This window comes from Ovis canadensis, chromosome 8 (assembly GCF_042477335.2).
Source record: "Ovis canadensis isolate MfBH-ARS-UI-01 breed Bighorn chromosome 8, ARS-UI_OviCan_v2, whole genome shotgun sequence".
NCBI lineage: Eukaryota > Metazoa > Chordata > Mammalia > Artiodactyla > Bovidae > Ovis > Ovis canadensis.
The window spans coordinates 43,008,893-43,030,584 of NC_091252.1; the positions used below are offsets into that span (position 1 = coordinate 43,008,893).

The 21,692-nt window shown below is 34.9% G+C and overlaps 1 protein-coding gene across 4 annotated transcripts in view; it reads right to left on the bottom strand.

Moving 5' to 3' along the window:
- The window catches only part of LIN28B (lin-28 homolog B), a 134,441-nt gene that overhangs the window by 25,667 nt on the left and 87,082 nt on the right, over positions 1-21,692 (bottom strand). For 2 of the 4 annotated variants that reach the window (XM_069598260.1, XM_069598259.1), the window contains one exon: positions 1,022-1,063. The exons of the other annotated variants lie outside the window; for them this stretch is intronic. In XM_069598260.1, coding sequence (XP_069454361.1) covers positions 1,022-1,063 — 42 coding nt within the window. The remainder of the gene's footprint in view (positions 1-1,021; positions 1,064-21,692) is intronic. 4 annotated transcript variants of the gene reach the window in all.

The following is a 21,692-nucleotide window of genomic DNA, read 5'->3' on the forward strand; positions in this document are numbered from 1 at the left end:
AGATCCCAGTAACTAATAATTAGGAATAAGGAGCATACCCCAGAGGAAGGCTGCATCCTAGGACTAAGCACAAAACCAAAATAGATGTACACTAAGTTAGAATAAAAACAAGGCTGGCAGAATAAAAAAAAAACTAACAGTAATTCAATTTTCCAGAAGAAAACCCAACATCTTATAAAGAAGGTTAAAAACCCAGACTCCCTACAACTATCAGCAGCAACATTCTGCATTAAAAAAAAAAAAAGAAATTACTAGACATATAAAGAAGCAGGGGGGAAAAAAGGCAGACAAAAGACGCTGAAAAGACCCAAATGTTGGAAATAAAAGCACTCAACACAACTATGAGAAATATGTTCAACAACATAAAGGAAAAGAAAGACACGCTGAATTTTAAAAAATGGGGAATCTTGGCAAGAAGATAAACAAAATAAACTGACTGGAAATTCTAGAACTGAAAACTATAGCTAAAACAAAAATTGCACTGACTAGAAATTTCAGAAAAAGAATCAGTGACTTTAAAAACAGACTGCAAAATAACATGAACTGGATTTCAGATAAAACAAAGGACTGAAAAATAAGAACAGAGTGTCTGTGACATGTGAGATAATATGAAATAGAGTGTTATATATGTAAGTCATCCCAGAAAAAAAGGAGAGAATGGAGCAGGAAAAAAATACTTGTAGAAATAATGGCTAAAAATTTCCTAAATTTTATGAAAAACATCTTGGATCAACAGATTTAAAACACTCAGAGAACCCCAAACATGATAAATGCAAAGAAAACATACCTTAGCACATGATACTTACTACCAAAAATCCAAATATAGAGGCAAGGGGAACAAAAGGACACATTTCACACCATGGAACAAAGAAATGAATGACATTTAATGCCTTTTCAGAACTAATGGAGGCCAGATAACAAACAACATCTTCAAAGTAGTAAGATAAAAAATATACACTTTCAATTGAGTATTTTGAATCTTTAAAAATATCCTTCACAATTGAGGATAAAATAAAGATACCTGAGAGAACTTGTGGCCAGCAGACCTCCATAAGAAGAAATGCTAAAAAAAAAAGGAAAAAAATTTCTTCAGGCTCAAGGGAAATGCTACCACATGAAAATTTAGATCTATACAAAGAAATGAAGAGAAATGGAAATGGGCAGTGTGTACATAAACATAAAATGCTATTTTCTACTCTTACTTATTTCTAACATAAATATCAATCTAAAGCAAAAGTAGTAACACTAAATTGTGGAATTTATAAGTTTTATCAAAGTAAATATATGACATAATAGGACAATGAATGATCTAACAGCACAAAGTGTGACATAGGAGTGAATGAAATTACCCTTTAGTAAGTGCTTACATTTTACAGCACATTAAACAATATAAAGCAAAAAAAAAAAAAAAAAGACAGGGAATGAATAAAGACAGGAAAACAGCAAACAAATAGCAAAGTTGTAGACTTACATCTAACTATATCAATAATTAAATACAAATAGTCTCAGTTCCCAAATAAAAAGCAGATTGTCAGGTTTGATTAAAAAAAAAAAACACGTTTTTAAAATCAGTTTTTTTATTTTAAAACACTGGTTTTGTGTCCTTGGAGCTCTCTATTATACCTTCTATCTATTAAAGAAGTTGAATTAATAATAAAAAATTTTTTAACAAGTCTGGTGGTTTTACTGGTGAATTCTATCAAATATTTAAAGAAAAAATCTTAAATAAATTATACAATATTACAAGATTTTTTTCATTATAAGGAAGGAAATTTTTTATAAGATCTAAATAATCCCAAAACCAAAGCCTCACAAATACATTATAAGAAAATAAAATTATATACCCATATCCTTCATGAATACACAAATCATAGCAAAATATTAGCAAAAAGAATCCAGCAATATAAAAGATTATGTATCATGACCAACTGAAGTTGATCCCAGAAATACATTATCTCTTGGTACTATCATTGAAAAGTCAATTAATTGACTTAAAAGTCATATTAATAAAGGAGATAAAAACAGCTGATCATTTCAGTATATTCACAGAAAAGCACTTGAGAAAATCCAACATTCATTCACGATTAAAACTTTTCAGAAATTAGAAACAGAAGCAAACTTCCTCAAGCTGGCAAAGGATTATCACAAAATAATTAATATTGAAATACTGAACACTTTCCTCCAAAGAATGAGAAGGTAATGATGTCCATCACTCCTAAGGAGAAAAAAAAAATTGAAAATAAAACCAAGAGAAAGGAAAGAAATAAAAGGCATAAAGATGAAAAAAGGGTTATCTTCATTGTAGACAATATGACTGTTAACACATAAAATCCTAAGGAATCTACAAAAGATAACAATTAATAGATAAATACAGTACTTAAGAAGTCAATCATATTGTTATATACTAGCAGCAAACGGTAAACAAAATTTAAGGAAATCATATATAATGGCATCCAAATACATAAAATACTCAAGAAAAAATTTAACAAAAGATATGGAAGGCTTTTAATACTAAAAACTGTAAAACATTCCTAAGAGACATAAAAGAAAGCTTAAATAAATGGTTATACATCAGATTAATGAATCCAAAAACTCAAAACGGTTAACATATAAATTCTCACTGAACTAATCTATAGATTAAATGTAATCTCAACCAAATTTCCAGTTTACAAGTTTATTTGTAATTTCTATAAAATGCAGACGATTTGGAGAAGGAAATGGCAACCCACTCCAGTACTCTTGCCTAGAAAATTCCATGGATGGAGGAGCCTGGTGGGTTACAGTCCATGTGGTCACAAAGAGTCGGACACAAATGAGCGACTTCATGACTTTAAATATCCAAGGCAATTTTGAAAAAGATAAACAAGGTTGAAGGAGTGATACCACCTGATTTCAAGCGTTACTGTAAAGATAAAGTTTTCCCGACCCAAAGACCGAATCCGCATCACCCGGGTCTCTTGCATTGCAGGCAGATTCTTTACCCACTGAGCCACCTGGGAAGCCCAAAGATACAGTAAGGTTCATCAATCTCAGCACTATGACATTAAGCCAGAAAATTCTTATTGTGGGGGCTGTCCTATATACTGTAAGATTCTCATCAGTGTCCCTAGCCTCTAAGCACTAGATGCCAGGAGCAACTCGGCTCCTCAACTGTAACAACCAAACATGTCTCCAGGCATTGCCAAATGTCCCTGCCAGGGCAAAATCAGCCCCAACTCTCATACAATAAACAAGACAGGGTGATACTTGCACTGGTTAGTATAAAAGAAAAGAATCCATAAACATGCTACCTTTGTGCAGCCAGTTGAGTTTCAACAAAAACTGAAGTTAAATCAATGACACAAAGAAACTCTTTATCAAGAAGGCATTACTAAAATGGAGGTAGGACAATGTGTGGGTCCTCTGAGACTATCTCACACACTGAAATTATCTGACATTCCTAAATAGTTAAACCACCCCTTCCCACTACTGACCAAAGTGGAGGAGATAATAAAAAACCCCTTTCCCATCACTGACTACCATTTGTAGGGAGAGTAACCACATCTCCCCCACAAATTTCCAAACATCTGTGTGACAGAACTGTGCTCATAAAGAACTTCTAATCTAGAGAAATAATAAACGACTGAAAATATGATCGTGAGCAAAAGGCAAAGAGATTAAAAAAATAAACAGGATACCTAGAAATTTTTTAAAATGTAATTGGAACTAAAAAGTAAATGGATGTTTTTAAAAGTAGATCAGAAACAGCTGAAGAGAACATTAAGGATTTCTGCTTCCAGCAACATGACCAACCAGGTTCTCTAAACATTGCAGATTAAAAAAAAATACATATTTCAGGCTTGCAGAAAATAAAGGTAACAACCTCCCCAAATAAAAAAAGTAAAGTTAGAGCAAGGAGCAGTGAGCTATAAGCAAGCTGGAAAGGCAGGGCTTCCCTAAGGATGAATAATATTAGTGCTGTAATAGGTGACGAGACTGAGTCATAGGCCCTGCACCACCTCTTCTATACCAAGGCAAAGATCTTTGAAGTTAGTTATAACAATCAAGGCTATGGAAAGCCATAGTTCCAGGCAGAAGCAAACACAATTCCTTCTAGAGGAAAGTTTTCTCACTTTCAGTTCAGTTCAGTCGCTCAGTTGTTTCTGACTCTTTGTGACCCCATGAATCACAGCACGCCAGGCCTCCCTGTCCATCACCAACTCCTGGAGTTCACTCAGACTCACGTCCATCGAGTCGGTGATGCCATCCAGCCATCACATCCTCTGTCGTCCCCTTCTCCTCCTGCCCTCAAATCCTCCCAGCAACAGGGTCTTTTCCAATGAGTCAACTCTTCACATAAGGTGGCCAAAGTACTGGAGTTTCAGCTTTAGCATCATTCCTTCCAAAGAACACCCAGGACTGATCTTTAGAATGGACTGGTTGGATCTCCTTGCAGTCTAAGGGACTCTCAACACTCCAAGAGTCTTCTCCAACACCACAGTTCAAAAGCATCAATTCTTCAGTGCTCAGCTTTCTTCACAGTCCAACTCTCACATCCATACATGACCACTGGAAAACCCATAGCCTTGACTAGACGGACCTTTGTTGGCAAAGTAATGTCTCTGCTTTTAAATATGCTATCTAGGTTGGTCATAACTTTTCTTCTGTACTATTTCCATAGATTATAATCAAACACGTATGAACTTATAATCAAAGATGATGAGACACCAGGAAATAAATCACCATGAGGTAAGGGTCAGTAGAAACAACAAACCACCAAGTTAGATTTCTAAAATAATTAAATCGTAAAGAACAGCTTATTAAATAGCTAGAGACAAAGTTTATAAAGAAATAAAAGATGGAGTTATAAAAATGAACAATCAACAAGAGACCAGCAAAAATAACCAGGTATATATGAAAATGTACAGTTCAATAGAACTGTTAGATACCAAACCAATACTGCTGACATTTCAAACTTAGTGGAGTTATAAAACAGCACTTAGACACAGCTAAAGGTTAGATTAGTACACTGGAAAATAAATATGAAGAAATTGCATGGAATACAGCATAGACAGGTACGATTTAAAATTTTAAAGAGAGTTTAAGATATTGAGAATAGAGTAAGAATGTCTAAAGTACATCATAAACATGTAATAAAGAGAGAGCATAGAGAAAATAACGGAAAGCAATATTTGAAGATATAATGGTTGAATATTTTCCAGAAGGGATGAAAAACTTGGAATATATACATAAGGGACTATTACTCATACTAAGCAAGACAAAGAGAAATGAATCTACATGTATACATAATATACACGAATACATGAATACTGAAACAGTAAAAACCTAGAACAAAAAGATTTCACCAGCAGCTAGACATAAAAAAATCATCTGCAAAGAAACAGCAACTAGAATGATGGCAGATATCTTAACTACATTAATGGAAACCAAGAATCACTATCATAATATCTTTAAAATGCTGACAGAAAATATCCGTTAGTTAGAAATGCATACCCTGTGAAACTAGTTTTTAGGAATCAGAGTAAAATAAAGATATACTGAGATAAAAAAATAGAGTTTACTACAAACAGGTGTACTTATGGAAAATTCCAAAAGATATATATTGAGAAAAATTATCCCAGAAGGAAAGTCAGAGATGTAAAAAAAAAAATGAGTATACAATTCATTAAGCATGTAACAATGACTAATATACAAATTATGATAATAATTATTTATAAGGTCAAAAAATAAAAATTGAAACATAACATAAAGGTTTGGAGGAGTTTCCTAGGCTTTACTCTAGTATTACTGTTTGATGGAAAGGAATCAAAAGCAGAAATAATACTAAAAATATTTAACAATTATTACATCATGGATACTAGCTAATCAGAATGATCAATAAAATAATCAGTATGACGACTATACCAGTGCATTACTGATGAACATCAGCCTTAGTTAAGCTGCAGACGAACTTTAGACTTTGATAACTTATGTTAAGCCTGGGAGAATCTCAAGGGAATCATAAAAGACTAGAAATAAATTATATAACTTCTATACAACTGAGGGGGAAAGGTGAAATAAACAAAGAGTAAATGATTGAAACTTCAATCAAGGAAAGGAGAAAGGAAAACAACATTAAAAAAAAAAATCCAGAGTGAATAGACAGCACAAAACCTGTAGTAAAAATATATCAATAACAGCATTAAATGTGTACAGACTATATGTACAAGTTTAAATACTGATTGTTAGACTAGATTTAAAAATATAAAAATCAGATATATGTTTATAAGGAACATATAAAACAATATAAATAGATTGAAAAAAAAGAGATGGAAGAAATTATATCTTATATATCCCTTTCAACTGCAGATAGTGACTGCAGCAATGAAATTAAAAGATACCTGCTCCTTGTAAGAAAAGTTATGACCAACCTAGATAGCATATTAAAAAGCAAAGCTATTACTTTGTCAACAAAGGTCCATCTAGTCAAGGCTATGGTTTTTCCAGTAGTCATGTATGGATGTGAGACTTGGGCTATAAAGAAAGCTGAGTGCCGAAGAATTGATGCTTTTGAATTGTGGTGTTGGAGAAGACTCTTGAGAGTCCCTTGGACTGCAAGGAGATTCAACCAGTCCATACTAAAGGAATCAGTCCTGAATATTCATCAGAAGGACTGATGCTGAAGTTGAAACTCCAATATTTTGGCCATGTGATGCAAAGAACTGACTCATTTGAAAAGCCTGATGCTGGGAAAGACTGAAGGCGGGAGAAGGGACAATGGAGGATGAGATGGTTGGATGGCATCACAGACTCACTGGACATGAGTTTGAGTAAACTCTGGGAGTTGGTGATGGACAGGGAGGCCTGGCGTGCTGCAGTCCATCGGGTTGCAAAGAGCCGGACATGAGTGAGTGACTGAACTGAACTGAACTGATCCACTCCAAGGGGCTTCCCAGATGGCTCAGTGGTAAAGAATTCACCTGCCAATGAAGGAGACACGGGTTCCATGCCTGGTCTGGGAGGATCCCCACATGCCATAGGGCAGCCAAGCCCATGCACCTGTGCTCTAGAGCCTGTGAGCGCCAACTACTAAGCCCATGTGCCACAACTACTGAAGCCTGTGTTTCCAGGAGCCCATGCTCTGCAACAGGAGAAGCCACCAGAATGAGGTGCCCATATACCGCAACATTAGAAAGTAGCCCCTGCTTGTTGCAACTAGAGAAAAAAGCACACATCATTGACGGCCCAGCAGAGTCAAAAATAAAAATAATAAATAAATAAAATTACACACACACACATATATGGTAATCAAGGTTAAATAAAGTCTTAAGGGTGAGATTGTAATACAAAATGACTAGTACCCTTATAAGAAGAGGAAGAAACACCAAGATGTGAGGACATAGTGAAAAGGCACCATCTGCAAGCCAAGGACAGAGACCTTGGGAGAAACCAAACCTGCCTTGATCTTTTACACCTTGATCTTAGACTTTTAGCCTCTAAAACTGTGAGAAATAAATTGTTATTTGAACCACCCATCTGTGTATTTGGTAACGGCAGTTTTAGCAGACTAGAACATTAGACAAATATTAACCAAAAGAAAGCTGATTTTATTGATATTTACAGTAAAAATATACATTGAGGCAAAAATATATTCTTAGGAATAGAGGAGTATGCTACATAATGAAAAATAGTTCAATTTATAAATGCTTCTATGCATACATACAAAAATGGACAAATATAGAGGGAGAAATTCACAAATTCACCACTTTAGATACTAGTTATGTGAACCACCTGAAGAGGACATTTTGCAGTTATTTAGAAGAAATTTGAATATGGTATGGGTTTCAGTTAAGATGAAAATGTGTAACAATGGAAAATAGATTAATGACTAAAAATTATCAGGTTATAAAATAACCATATATTTAGGCAAATATGAATATATACATATGTAGACAAATACCCACACACATTGGAAATATTTACCAATCACTAATTATATACCACACTAGATATCTGAGCCACAAGGGAAGCCTAGTTATATATCATACTACATATACAATAAGAAATAAGGAACATCATACCCTATTCTCATGGATTTTATATGTCAAAGTAACTCAGATTGTAGGTCTCATGGCCTTTTGATCTATGACATAGGCTTCTCTGAATCTTTTTAAAAAAGTCCTTTGAGAGAACTGAACACAAAGCTAGAACAAAATATTCTTTAATAATTCAATTACAACTAGGTGTCCCCTGATTATCTGTTTCTTAAAAATTGAGTTATAACTGATATACAACATTACAGTAGTTTCAGCAGTATAACATAATGGTTCAACATTTTATATATTGTGAAATGACAACCACAAAAATATCCATTACAGAGTTACGAAATATTTTTCCTGTGATGAGAACTTTTAAGATTTACTCTCTTGGGAGGGAGGTGGAAGGGGGGTTCAGGATGGGGAACACATGTACACCTGTGGCAGATTTCATGTAAATGTACGGCAAAACCAATAAAATATTATAAAGTAATTAGCCTCCAATGCTATGCTATGCTAAGTCACTTCAGTCGTGTCCGACTCTGTGTGACCCCATAGACGGCAGCCCACCTGGCTCCACCGTCCCTGGGATTCTCCAGGCAAGAACAATGGAGTGGGTTGCCATTTCCTTCTCCAATGCATGAAAGTGAAAAGAGAAAGTGAAGTCGTTCAGTCATGTCCAACCCTCAGCGACCCCATGGACTGCAGCCTACCAGGGTCCTCTGTCCATGGGATTTTCCAGGCAAGAGTACTGGAGTGGGGTGCCATAGCCTCCAATCAATCAATCAATCAATCAATCAATAAAAAGACTAAAAAAAAAAAAAGAAGACTCTCTTAACAACTTCCCATTATAAGTGCTTTTTTTCTCATTTAGATATACCTACTTAGCCTACATGAGTCCTACATACCTTTTACATCATTTGTAAAACACAGTCTTACATTTTATACCATGTATTGAATTTCCTAATAAAACAAAGTGGCTAAATCAGCATTTCTCAGATATTTTGGTAATCTATATCTGATTTAAGAAACAATTTTTTCAAAATTAATGAGGCCTATAATTGACCCAATAATATAAAAACAGTGATTTTAAAACATTAAAATCCACTTAGTATTGATCAAAATTATACCTATAAAAAATGCCAAATAGAAGGAAAACAGTTCATGAATGAAAGAATATGGGAGCTTCAGATTTTTTAAACAGCAGTATTAGACAGCAAGGACATTGTATACTGACCATTTGGAGGCATATGGTAAAGTTTACAGATCTGAGTTCTGGCCAGGTTTTTGCTTAGCATACAACCAACCGGACTTTGAAAAGGAGCCTGCCATGCACAACAAGACATCAGACTTCCTTCCTGAGCCAAAAAATGAGTGATTTTTTAAAAGCATGGCTCAAGTGTTTGCCCCTGGGTTGGGAAGATCCCCTGGAAAAGGAAATGGCAACCCAGTCCAGTATTCCTGCCTGGAAAATTCCACGGGCAGAGGAGCCTGGCAGGCTACAATCCACCGGGCCATAAACAGTTGTACATGACTGAGTACACAAGTGTCTGCAGACGTGATAGCTTTTCAATTTCTTAAGAAAATATAATTTTAAATGACCGGGTAAAGGATCACTCAGTATTTAATTAAACAGATCTACCTATATAAGATATACCTAGAATAGACAAAGAAACAAACGAAGCCTTCAGTTACTCCCATAATTTTCAGTCTGTGATGGGATTATTTATCTGCTTTTCCTGTTTCTACTTTTAACAGTTTAACTGCTATACATAAACATGTACCTATAGAATTATTGTTCCCTTTATTTAAAAAAATCTATTTATTCATTTGGCTGTGTTGTGGCACATGGGATTTTATATCTTCATTGCAGCACGCGAGCTTCTTTTTTGCGGCATATGGGATCTAGTTCCCTGATTAGGGATCAAAGCCAGGCCCTCTGCATTGGGAGTACGGAGTCTTAGCCACGGGACCACCAGGAAGTCCCCTCTCTTCTGTCTTTAACAACATCTTCCAAATACACCAGAGATCCAAATTTACTTATTGCTGCTGCTGCTGCTAAGTCGCTTCAGTCGTGTCCGACTCTGTGCGACCCCATAGATGGCAGCCCACCAGGTTCCCTCATCCCTGGGATTCTCCAGGCAAGAATACTAGAGTGGGTTGCCATTTCCTTCTCCAATGCATGAAAGTGAAAAGTGAAAGTGAAGTTGCTCAGTCATGTCCGACTCTTAGCGACCCCATGGACTGCAGCCTACCAGGCTCCTCCGCCAATGGGATTTTCCAGGCAATAGTACTGGGCGGGGGGCCATCGCTTTCTCCAATTTACTTATTACATAAGGGTAAATTATTTTTAACAAATATAAAGATATTAAACTGTTGCAATTAAGTAATATCCAATAACTGTATTAATACAATTTTTAGAGCATGAAAAAAAGATCAAGTATATAAAGTAATAGTTTACAGCTATGATCAGACTTATGACTCTATTATAAAAATTTAAATTTCTATTTATAGTATTGTTCCTCAGATTTATCAATTGTAAAGTTGGGATTCCTATACCTCAGGAATGAGTAAAATGACGTGAATTCCTATCAAAATACCAGTGGGATTCTCTTGGTAGTGACAGGAAGACCGGACAAAGGGATTTAAAGTTCATCCAAGAGCTACAAGAATATTTTAGAAGAGTAATAAAGGGAGATTTGTTTTCTAGGTATTAAAAGGTATTAAAAATAGAGAAATAAAGACAACTGGTTGAGGAAAAATCAAGATAAACAATACAAAATTAGAGTCTTGAAACATGCACATTAGAAATAATAACAGAAGAAATAATTATATAACAAAAGAAACTTCATAAATTAGTAGAAAGAGTTCAAACAAGAGATGCTAAGTATGGGGAAATTTAGAATGAAGCTTTATTTTAGGTAAACTTTAAAAACAGATTTTAGATGGATTTAAAAGAAATAAACCAGAAAAAAAATGTAAATCAGTATTTATCTGACATATAAGAAACAAAGACAGAAACAAAACACAGGAACTCAACAAATGAAACAGCAGTAAAATTAGATACGCCAAAAATTATCAGAGATGAAACAGAATTATTTGTAGGTGAAAACATTTCATACATGGGAAACCATAAATACTTTGAAAAATTATTAAACAAAATCAATCCTATTTAGAAAAAAAAGATGATAAAAATAAAAGAAGGAAAAACTGTCACTTTTAATAGTACCCAAACACATACACAATGATAACAGAATCCAGGATAGATTTTAGACGTGTTTACTTTTCTTTTACGCTAACAAAGCATTCATTTTCTCTATTTAGGTCCTACATATTTCTCATTAATATTTGTTGCTAAGTGTTTTCGTGTTTTGTTCTTTTGGTAAATTAAATATATTCCTCAGTAAGCAGAGGAAGATAAAGCTTCTCTTCTCTGCCCTCTATCCCCTCATCTCCCTATCTCCCTTAGCAGAAGGGTCATGTTTTCAGTCTACGGACAGCTCAGAACAGCAGAAACTATACCTTGCACAGCTTAGAGATTTGCCTCTACATAAGGAATGCTAAAAGGCAGCGCTGTATTCTTGTTGAGGGAAGGAAAACCATGACCTGAGAAATAAACAGTTGGGAGAAAAACATACGGACAATGTAATCTGACGAAGAAACACATACCTTTAGAAAACACGCCCACTGAAATTTCTCTGAAGAAAATTTTACCCTAAACCGCTAGTTTAGAACAGGGTGGGGAAAGTCTGTCTGGAACTAAAAGCATGACTTTAAACTTTAAATTTAAATAGAAAGTACAGCAAAGGGAGCGAGTAACACCTGAGAACTCAATATTCTGAAAGTTCAAGAGGGACAATCTTACAACAAAAAGTAAGACAGGAGATGGAAATGCTAAGGAAAGAAGAAACATTAAAGGCCAGTTTTGGAACTAATGGTTGAATAAAAGGGCTCTAAAAAGAGAAAAAGGAAACAAGAAAAGAAATATGTGAACAAATTACAGTAGAAAATTCCTAAACACATAAAGAATGGATATTTAGCACAGGCAACCCTGTTTTTGTACTATGACTTTATCAGTGAAGGAAGTACGATGTTCTACATTACAGCACAAGTTCCTAGTGTTCAAGAACGGAAGCAAACAGTTTGCAGGCCTGCTTCTCTGGATAGCACTGTTTTATGGATATCAATTGCTTTTGCCTAACTCATCCAACATTTCTTTTCATAACAGCACTTTGGTTTCTTCGGGAGACTTCTCTTTCCTCTACTTTAAATCCCTATGATTTGGATAGGGCTCACCTCGCTCCTCAGCTCAAGGGTAGGCAAATGACTTCTGTCTAACAAACTAGAGTCCCGCACTACAGGTTAGCCACAGACTCAATCCTGGGCTTCTGCTAGAACTGCTGTTAATTCTGTCCCTCCTGGCATGTGGATTGAGCACTTCAATTCAGATATATCTAAAGCTATTCTAATTCTTGGAATTATAAAATTCTGTGTTAATACCTTTCCTCTTTTCCTCCTTAAGGAGGAACCAGTGGTTTGCAAACTTCAGAGCACATCAAAATTACCTGGAGGGTTTGTTAAAAAATAAAAGACAGACTGCTGAGGTCCACATCCTGAGGTAAATCTTGATGAGGCCTGAGAATCTGCATTTCTAACATTTCCATGTAATGTTGGTACAGCGACCACTGCCTTCTTGGTTCATATTATTCACACCAGAAGGAGTAGTAACCAACATATCTCCAGCCAGATGGAAAAAAAAAAAAATGAAATAACCCTTGAAGCAAAAATGAAAGTGTTAGTTACTCAGGCAAGTCCGATGCTTTGCAACCCCACAGACTGTAGCTCACCAGGTTTCTCTCTCCATGGAATTCTCTAGGCAAGAATGCCTGAGTGGGCAGCCATTCCCTTCCCCAGAGGATCTTCTTGATCCAGGGATTAAGCCAGAGTCTCCTGCATTGCAGGAAGATTCTTTACCCTATAAACTACCAGAAAGCAAAATGAATACTAAAATGAAAATTTTAAGTTATCTAGAAAATAATTAGAAATTCACACCCAAAACTATGCAACACAGTAAAGCTTTTCTTAAAGGAATACTTAACTGAAATCTTTATGGTTAATAAAAATAATGACTAAAAATAAGTTAAATACTCAACTTCAGAAAATAGAAAAATACAATAAAATTAACAAAAGCTGAAGACTTTACTGTAAGATCTGAAAGTAAAGAAGTAGAGAAAACCAACAAAAGCAGCAGAAGCTATAAACAAGAGAAAAGCTAATTCTTTGAAAAGGTAACCCTCAAGAAGCCTGAACAGGAAGAGAGAAAATAAAAATGTAAAATCCTAGAGAGTATTAAAATCCAACTGCATAAATGGAAGAGACTAAAAGAATTAAGTGACTCTCATTGCAACTTTACGGCTATATATACTGCTGGCACTAGTGGTAAAAAGTCCATCTGCCAATGTAGGAGATGCAAAAGTCGAGTTCAATCACTGGTCAGAAAGATCCCCTGTAGGAAGAAATGGCACACCACTCCAGTATTCTTGCCTGGAAAATTCCATGGGCAGAGGAGCCTGGTGAGCTACACTCTATGGGGGCACCAAAAGTCGGATGGGATTGAGCACACGAGAAAATATAAAGGAAATAAATAATTCCCCAGCAAAATATACTAAATTTGACCTATAGGAAGCATAAAAACCTAATAAAAAAGACTCTGAAAATTAAAAATTTTAAACTATAAAAGGCAAATGAGGGGCTTAGATGTTTTGTAGCTCCATTCTATAACCTTCTAAGCTGCGGGTTCCAAGTCATTTTGATCACACACACTTATCAGTAAAATATTTTTGAATATCCATCCCAATATACATATATTTGTTTGTATTCATAAAGTAGATGCATGTGAAAGTCGCTCAGTTGTGTCCAACTCTTTGCAACCCCATGGACTATACAATCCATGGGATTCTCCAGGCCAGAATACTGTAGTGGGTAGCCTTTCCCTTCTCCGGGGGATCTTCCCAACCCAGGGATCGAACCCAGGTCTCCTGCACTGCAGGCGGATTCTTTACCAGCCACGCCACGAGGGGAGCCCTAAGTGGACGTGTGCTACTATACATAATAAAACAAAATATAAATAAAATAGTATCAAGAAATATTTGTTTCATGTATGAAGAAAATGAATCTATTACCTTGTCTATCTATTAGAGTGTAGATTTTCCAATTTGGAGACCAGTACTTTAGTTCTTGGGGCTTCCCTGATCACTCAGTGGTAAAGAATCCACCTGCCAACACAGGAGGCCTGGGTTTGATCCCTGGGTAGGGAAGTTCCCCTGAAGAAGGAAATGGTAACCCACTCCAGTATTCTTGACTGGGAAATCCCATGGACAGAAGACTGGCAGGCTATAGTCCACAGGAGTCAAGCACAACTTGGTGATTAAACAACAACTTTAGTTCTTATGTATATTAAAATCCCTCACAACACAGAAATAGACAGAAACCTCCCTAAAACATGAAACAAAGTAAACTTAATTATAAAATATGATGAGGAAAACACATTTTACAGCCCAAGTTCATGAAGACAAATAAACACTGTGAAACTGAATACATTAGCATTGTCATGACTAAGATGGGTTTCTCCGCCCCCAAGAATGTAAGAGTTATTCAACTTCACAGACTTTGTAGATGTAATTCATTTTATCAATAACTTGAAGTAAAAAATTACAGAATTATGTTAACAGATGAAGTCTTTTGATATAATCCAATGCTATTCACAATAAAGAGAAGGGAAGCAATTAAAATGATTATTAACTGAAAAAATTAACAGATTAAATCTGAAGTTTAATAAAATTAAAATTTAATTTTTAAATTAAATTTGAACTATCAATATTTTAAAAATAATCCAGATTGATAAAGGTAGCTGTGTATTTGCTCATTTGGGCTTTTACTTCTTCTTGATTTGTCGTCCTTTATACATTATGGATATTAATTCTTTCACACTACACACATTGCAAATATCTTTTCCCACCCTATATTGTATTTTCTGACTTGGTTTACACTGTTGGTGCTGGACTATTTTATGTCAGTTTGGTTATGTCTGGTAACTATACTTCCCAGAGTCTTTTTCCTGGATGATTCCAGGTTGAGTAATACTGCATGGACCACTCTGCAACTTGCTTTATTATTTAACATTCTAGTGAGATTTTTAAAGGCAATCCAGATTGATAAAGGTAGCTGGAGTCAGCCAAAAGAGAACTCGGTATCCTACAAAAGAAAGCAAAAATAAAGCAGAAGCCACAGTTCTTGGAAGGGTATCATGGTGAGACACAGCAGCCCAGAGTCTGCCCGGCATGCCCTAGTGTGTCCTCTGTGGCGCTCTGTACCTAGCTTGTCTTCCCAAATTTGGTCCTGCTGACTACCAGCCTGACACCATCACTTGTTTGCAAACCCAGAGCATGTACATGCTCAGTGGCTTAATCATGTCCGACTCAGATCCCATGAGCTCTGTGCAAACCCAGAGAGGTTGTGGCAACACAGAGGCAGCAGATTCCACAGCTCTCCCCAGTTCCTCTGCAATACCAGATATGCTTGGCTTTTCAGATTTCCCTGCAAGCTCTGATTTGTCTATCTAGTTCAGGGCTTCTGAAGACTGGTTAGTGAATAGTTCTCTAATGAGCTGACTCTTCCCTTCCCCACCAACTCTCCCACATTTGTCTAAGTTCTAAATCTTTGGTTTTCATAACCCTTAAAGCGGTACTATCTCCCCGACTGAAATCTTTGTAAATAGTCAATTTAACCTTATCCCTTATAGTTTGTGTGTTCTCAGTCTTGTTTAAGAAAACTAAAATCTTTCCCAAATCTAAGAGCTGTAAGTTTGGCTTTACACTTTCAGATCCTCAAATATCAGAGTTTAGACACCCAACTTCTACTTATTATGAGTTGCTTCTGGACCTTTTTTTTTCCCTAATAGGCATTACTTTAGTATTTATTTTGATTAGAATAAAACAGCAATCAGAAAATCAACAATTGTGATTATTTGCCACTTGGCTTCTGACCATTTTTATCAGTCATCTTGGGAGACCTATGCAGCGCCAAATGAAACTCAGCCCACACAATGTCTTGTGGAGGGTGATGAGAATGGCACATTGTCTGCCTGGTCTGAACAGAGGTCACAGCAGGGAGAGCATCTGCTGAAATAATGTGAATGAAGGAAACAACCATAATTGCCTCATTAAGAGATCTCTAGCCAAGTAATCACAAGAAGAAAGGAAGCACCCTAAAATTAAGTATATAATAAGGAAAATTTGGGGGAGAATAAAAAATGCAGGAGAATTAAGGAGACTTGGGTATTCCTTTGCTGTTACTAATTTCCTTAGTCACTGTATGAATGAATGGAAATGTGGACTCAACAGTTCAGTTATTCAACTCTAGTCCTTGCCAGTTATTAGTAGGGAAGCAGAAGATGCAAATTCACAGCTGTCCAGGCTACAAACAAATGTAAAAGGGTGGTGGGAATTGCTTACTACAGACCAAAACTTAGGAATTAAGATTTAAAGTCTATTTTGAAATTACAATGAAGAGCATACAATTAAAGGCATAAGCAGGAAAGAGGTAAAATATGAAAGAGCAAAGTCTAGGAACAAGGGGGAAAAAAAGGGAAATTCTCTCCGCTTAACCAATTTACTTTATTTTCCATCTCTACTTTTTAAAAAGAGATTTTTCTTAAAAGTCAATAGCATATAGTTACAACTAATGCCTTGGTCACTTTAAATTCTATACAACTGAACATATATTTTATTCAACATGTTGATAAAATAAAACTATTTCACATTCAAAGCTAAGGTAAATATGTTCCTAATTTTAATTTAAATTAAGCATCTAAGCTGAATGAAAAACTAAAATGTACTGAAATTGTGACATTTCCACATTTCCTGATATTTCAAAAGATTAAGCTTTATTAATTTGTATTATACAGTTAATAACATATAAATAGAATCTTGAGAATTATGATTATTAAATTTTTCTGATTCCAGAAAACACAGTAAAATTAGCTTGTTACAACCACAAGCCAGGTTTAAAATAAGCAAACTATTTGATGACTTTGATGTTTTGCACCCAAAATGTGCTGGCTAATTTTTCCATTCCATTTACCATTCCAGTCTTTAAACTGCCTTAATCTCCTGCCCTCAGATGTTGACCTTGTAAGAATAGGGGTCATAGGTCAGACTAGACAGACCTCAAAGGATCTAACTATCAATTCATGCCTGAGAGATTTCTCTTCCACAATAGGAACCTACTAAACAGCAAATTCCTAAATCTAATCACACAAGGATCAGGGTGAAACAGTTATTTATTGGAATTTGTTGATTTACATTTTTCAAACATCTTCAACATTTTTATTTTTCTTTTGGGAGCAGGTTCTGGGACATAATAAATTAAAAATAATCACTGGGAGAACTTTTAATATAAAACAGATATCCTTAATAAAATAGCACCATAAACCTAGGTATGGCTTCATTATTTCTGGAAATGCTATGTGGATTTCAAAAATATAGCACTAGAATTCCTAACTATAAAGTACCTAGAGAACTTCACATTATACCACAGAGATAAGAGTAAGAGATTATTTTGCCATAGTGGTTTGTGGGGAGAGGTGTGGAGGAGGCATACCACCAGTCAATTTTGAGCCCCCTTGCTCTAAAGATGAATGAGGGCATTAAATAAATATTTTTTTCTTTTTAATAGACAAGTGAAAATATACAGTCCTTCACTGAGAACAAAGTAAATAGATTAACAACAACAACAACAAAAAAATCATTAAGAATTCAAAACCTTGCAAATTTAAAGAATTTGAAACCACAAAACTAGGACCCTGTAAAAAATAATTCTTCTATTATACTGCTCTGATCTTTTTTTAAAGACAAGTAAGCTCTTAGAACAGAGAATAATTTAGACATATATATTGAGTTTCTATTTACATTCACCTTGTTCTGGCCATAGATGGTAAATAAAACATAATGTACCATTCTAACACCATTTTAATACTGAACTATAAGGATTTTCAAATTTCATAATCAATTTTTAAGTCTAAATGAAAACATCTTAAAAATTATAAATTAATAAGTATTTCTAACATGAACAAATAAAAGGAATTTCCTGCACTTCCATGCCAAAAGCAGTAATAACGAACATCATAACAATTAGCCTTCTTTCTATACAAAAAACATTTTAACTTCAACTCATGTAGAAAATCAGGAAGCTTACTCATGTGCCAATGCAGTGATGCAAACGTATTACTGCTTGAAATAGAATAAAAGCAACACAACGTTGACATTATTTTCTAAGTTATTTTGTAAATCTCAAGTAAACATTGTTGAAAAGGAACCTGCATTATTATTATGAATAGCACTTCTTGGACTGTGTGGTTGGGTCAAAAGATGTGGAAGGTTCAGGAGAACAAAGAAGATAGTCACTCTGCTAGAAAAAAATCAGAATAAAAGAGGAGGTTTAAAAACAACATAAATTAAAAAAACAGTTTTATGTATACACTCAATGTGTATATACCTATCATATATATATACATTTCAAATATTTTTAAAATTACACATATTTTTGTTCTTAAAGGATTAAAATCATTTAACCTACATATAGAAACATTATCATAACATCTGTTTCAGTTCACATCCTTTTTACTAATCTGAACTAAAATTTTATTATATAAAATATTTAATTCTATATTATAGGTTGACATGATTATTTCATATAAATAGGAAAGACAATGACAAAAAAATCATTCTCCTATCTTTCCCCACAATTTTATTCTATTAGAGGTCACTTTTTTTTCCTCAGAGTAAACTGCAGCTCTTCAAAGAATAAAAAGATACCAAATTTAACCCAGTTTTTGAGAATGAGTTTTTAAATTTTTAATTAACAAGTTTTGTTTTATCAGTAGCATAAAGAGACCTTTTATAAGATCATTAAATCTCTTTACTCTCTGATAATGAACGTAAGAAAAAAGTAAACAGCAAATATAAATAAAAAAATTATTCCATTTAAACCTTCAAGAGAGTATTTTAAATGAGGAGTTAAAATAAAACCAGTTAACAGGTACTGCTATGACATAGCTGGACACTACTATTGGCATACTAAACAGCATTCAGCAGAATTAAGACAGAATTTAAAAGTAAACCCATTTTCTTCTGTTAATAGTTTATTTAAAATTGACAGAATCTTTAAAATTATTTTTATTTCTTGCCACAGAATATAAATATTCACAAGATATAATTCTATCATATGTATATACATATATAGAACAAATAAGTTCTGAGTGATGAAACCAAATTTGAATGTGTTAAACATATTAACACTATATAATAAAACTTTAAAGTTTTAATCTTTTAACCTGAAATGATAGTTTTCAACAGATGGTGTTTCAACAATTCATGTTATTCAAAGGTGAAAAATGAGCCTAGACTTCAACCTCACACCTCATACAGGGGAAAAAACTTTGTGATTAATCAAATCTGGGGTTAATCAAAGTTTTTTTGTAAACATGACATAGAGTAACAGATTGATAAATATCTTTATCAAAATTTAAAACTTTTGCTCTGTAAGAGATTGGAAAGATAAACTATAAACTCAGAGGTAAAAATATCTGCAAATCACATATCTAAAGACTTATATCCACATTTTATATAAAGAACTCTCAAAATGCAACAATAAGAAAAGAATCCAGTATGAAATAGGCAAAAGGTATGAACAGACACTTCACTAATGAGGATATAAGGATGACACAAAAACATAAAAGGAGCTAAATATCAGTAAATATCAGTAGCTACTCAGGAAATGGAAATTCCATGATGAAATACCACTGGAGAGTAGAATGCTTAAAATTCTCTAAGAAGTACTGACAATACCTAATGCTGGTCAAGATGCTGAGCAACTGGAATACTCATATGTTGTTGGAGGGAATTCAAAATGATACAGTCTGGAGAAAAATCTGGCAGGTTCTTATAAAGTTAAACATAAACTTACAACCAGATTATCCAGCAGCCTCACTCTTAGATAAATGAAAACTTATGTTCACACAGAAACCTGTGAACGAATGTTTGCAGCAGCTCTATTCATAATTGTCAAACTGAAACTACCTAAATGCCTTATTCCTTCACTAGCCCCCATTGTCTGTGGGGGATATTAATATATTGCAGGACTCTGAGAAAATACCTGAAACCATGAACAACACCAAACCCTATACATAAGATGTTTTTCTATATACATACCTATGATAAAGTTTAATTTATAAATTAGGCATGTGTGCTTAGTCGTTTAGTCCTGTCTGACCCTGCAACCCCATGGACTGCAGCCAACCAGGCTCCTCTCTCCATGGGGATTCTCCAGGTGAGAATACTGGAGTGGTTGCCATGTCCTTGTCCAGGTGATCTTCCCAACCCAAGAATCAAACCCAGGTCTCCCACATTGTAGGCAGATGCTTTACCATCTGAGCCACCAGGAGATTAACAACAACTAATAAGAGAAACATTAGAACAATATAGTATAATAAAAGCTACATGAACGTCTCTCTCACTCAAAACATCTTACTGTATGAATTTAATGCCTTTCTCATCTTAACTATGAACTTACCATGCACTGTGACCATGACTTTTGCAGTTTGGCGTGCAACAGCAGAATTATCACAAACTTCCTTTTCCTTCTCACAACTTCACACACAGAAGACTTCTTCATATATTAGTAACCTTAGCATATGATTTTTTTTTTCATTAAGTCAAGAACTTTCTCCTTTTCACTTAAAAGAAGCACTTCGTGGATGTTCTTTGGCAAATCCCAATTGCCTGCATCACTACTCCTCTGCTTCAGCGCCATTAGTAAGTTAAAAAAAGGGTTATGTGAACACAAGCACTGCAGTATGATGACAGTGCATCTAGTACACACGATGGCTACTAAGTGACTGATGACAGTGTATGCTGGACAAAGGGATGATACAGATCCCCGGTAGGACAAAGAAAATGCTACAAGATTTCATCACACTACTCAGAAGAGTGCACCGTTTAAAACTTACAAATTGTTTATTCCTGGAATTTTCTATTTACTGTTTCTGACAGTTGTTGACCATGGATAACTTTCTGGGGCTTCATGAAGCCCCAGAAAACAAAACTGCAGATAAGAGGGAAATACTGTATGGATATATTCAAAAACTTGGATAAATTTCAAAACCATTATATTGAGTAAAATAAGTCAATTTCAAAAAGTTGCAAATGAACAAAGTCCGAACTAGTAGAAAGAAGAAAATAAAGACCACTAAATAGACAATAGAAAAGATAAATGAAACTGATATTTCGAAAAGATAAACAAGACAGACAAAGCCTGAGCCAAACTTAAGAGAACTCAAATAAATAAAATTGGAAACGAAAGAGAAGACATTACAACTGATACAACAGAAATACAAAGATTATAAGAGACTACCAAGAGCAATTTGACACAAGCAAATTAAACAAATTGGCTTCCCTGGTGGCTCAGATGGTAAAGAATCCTCCTGCGAATGCAAGAGACATGGGTTCGATCCGTGGGTTGGGAAGATCCTCTGGAGAAGGAAATGGCAGCCCACTCCAGTATTCTTGCCTGGGAAATCCCATGAAGAGGAGCCTGACGGGCTATAGTCCACGGGGTCAC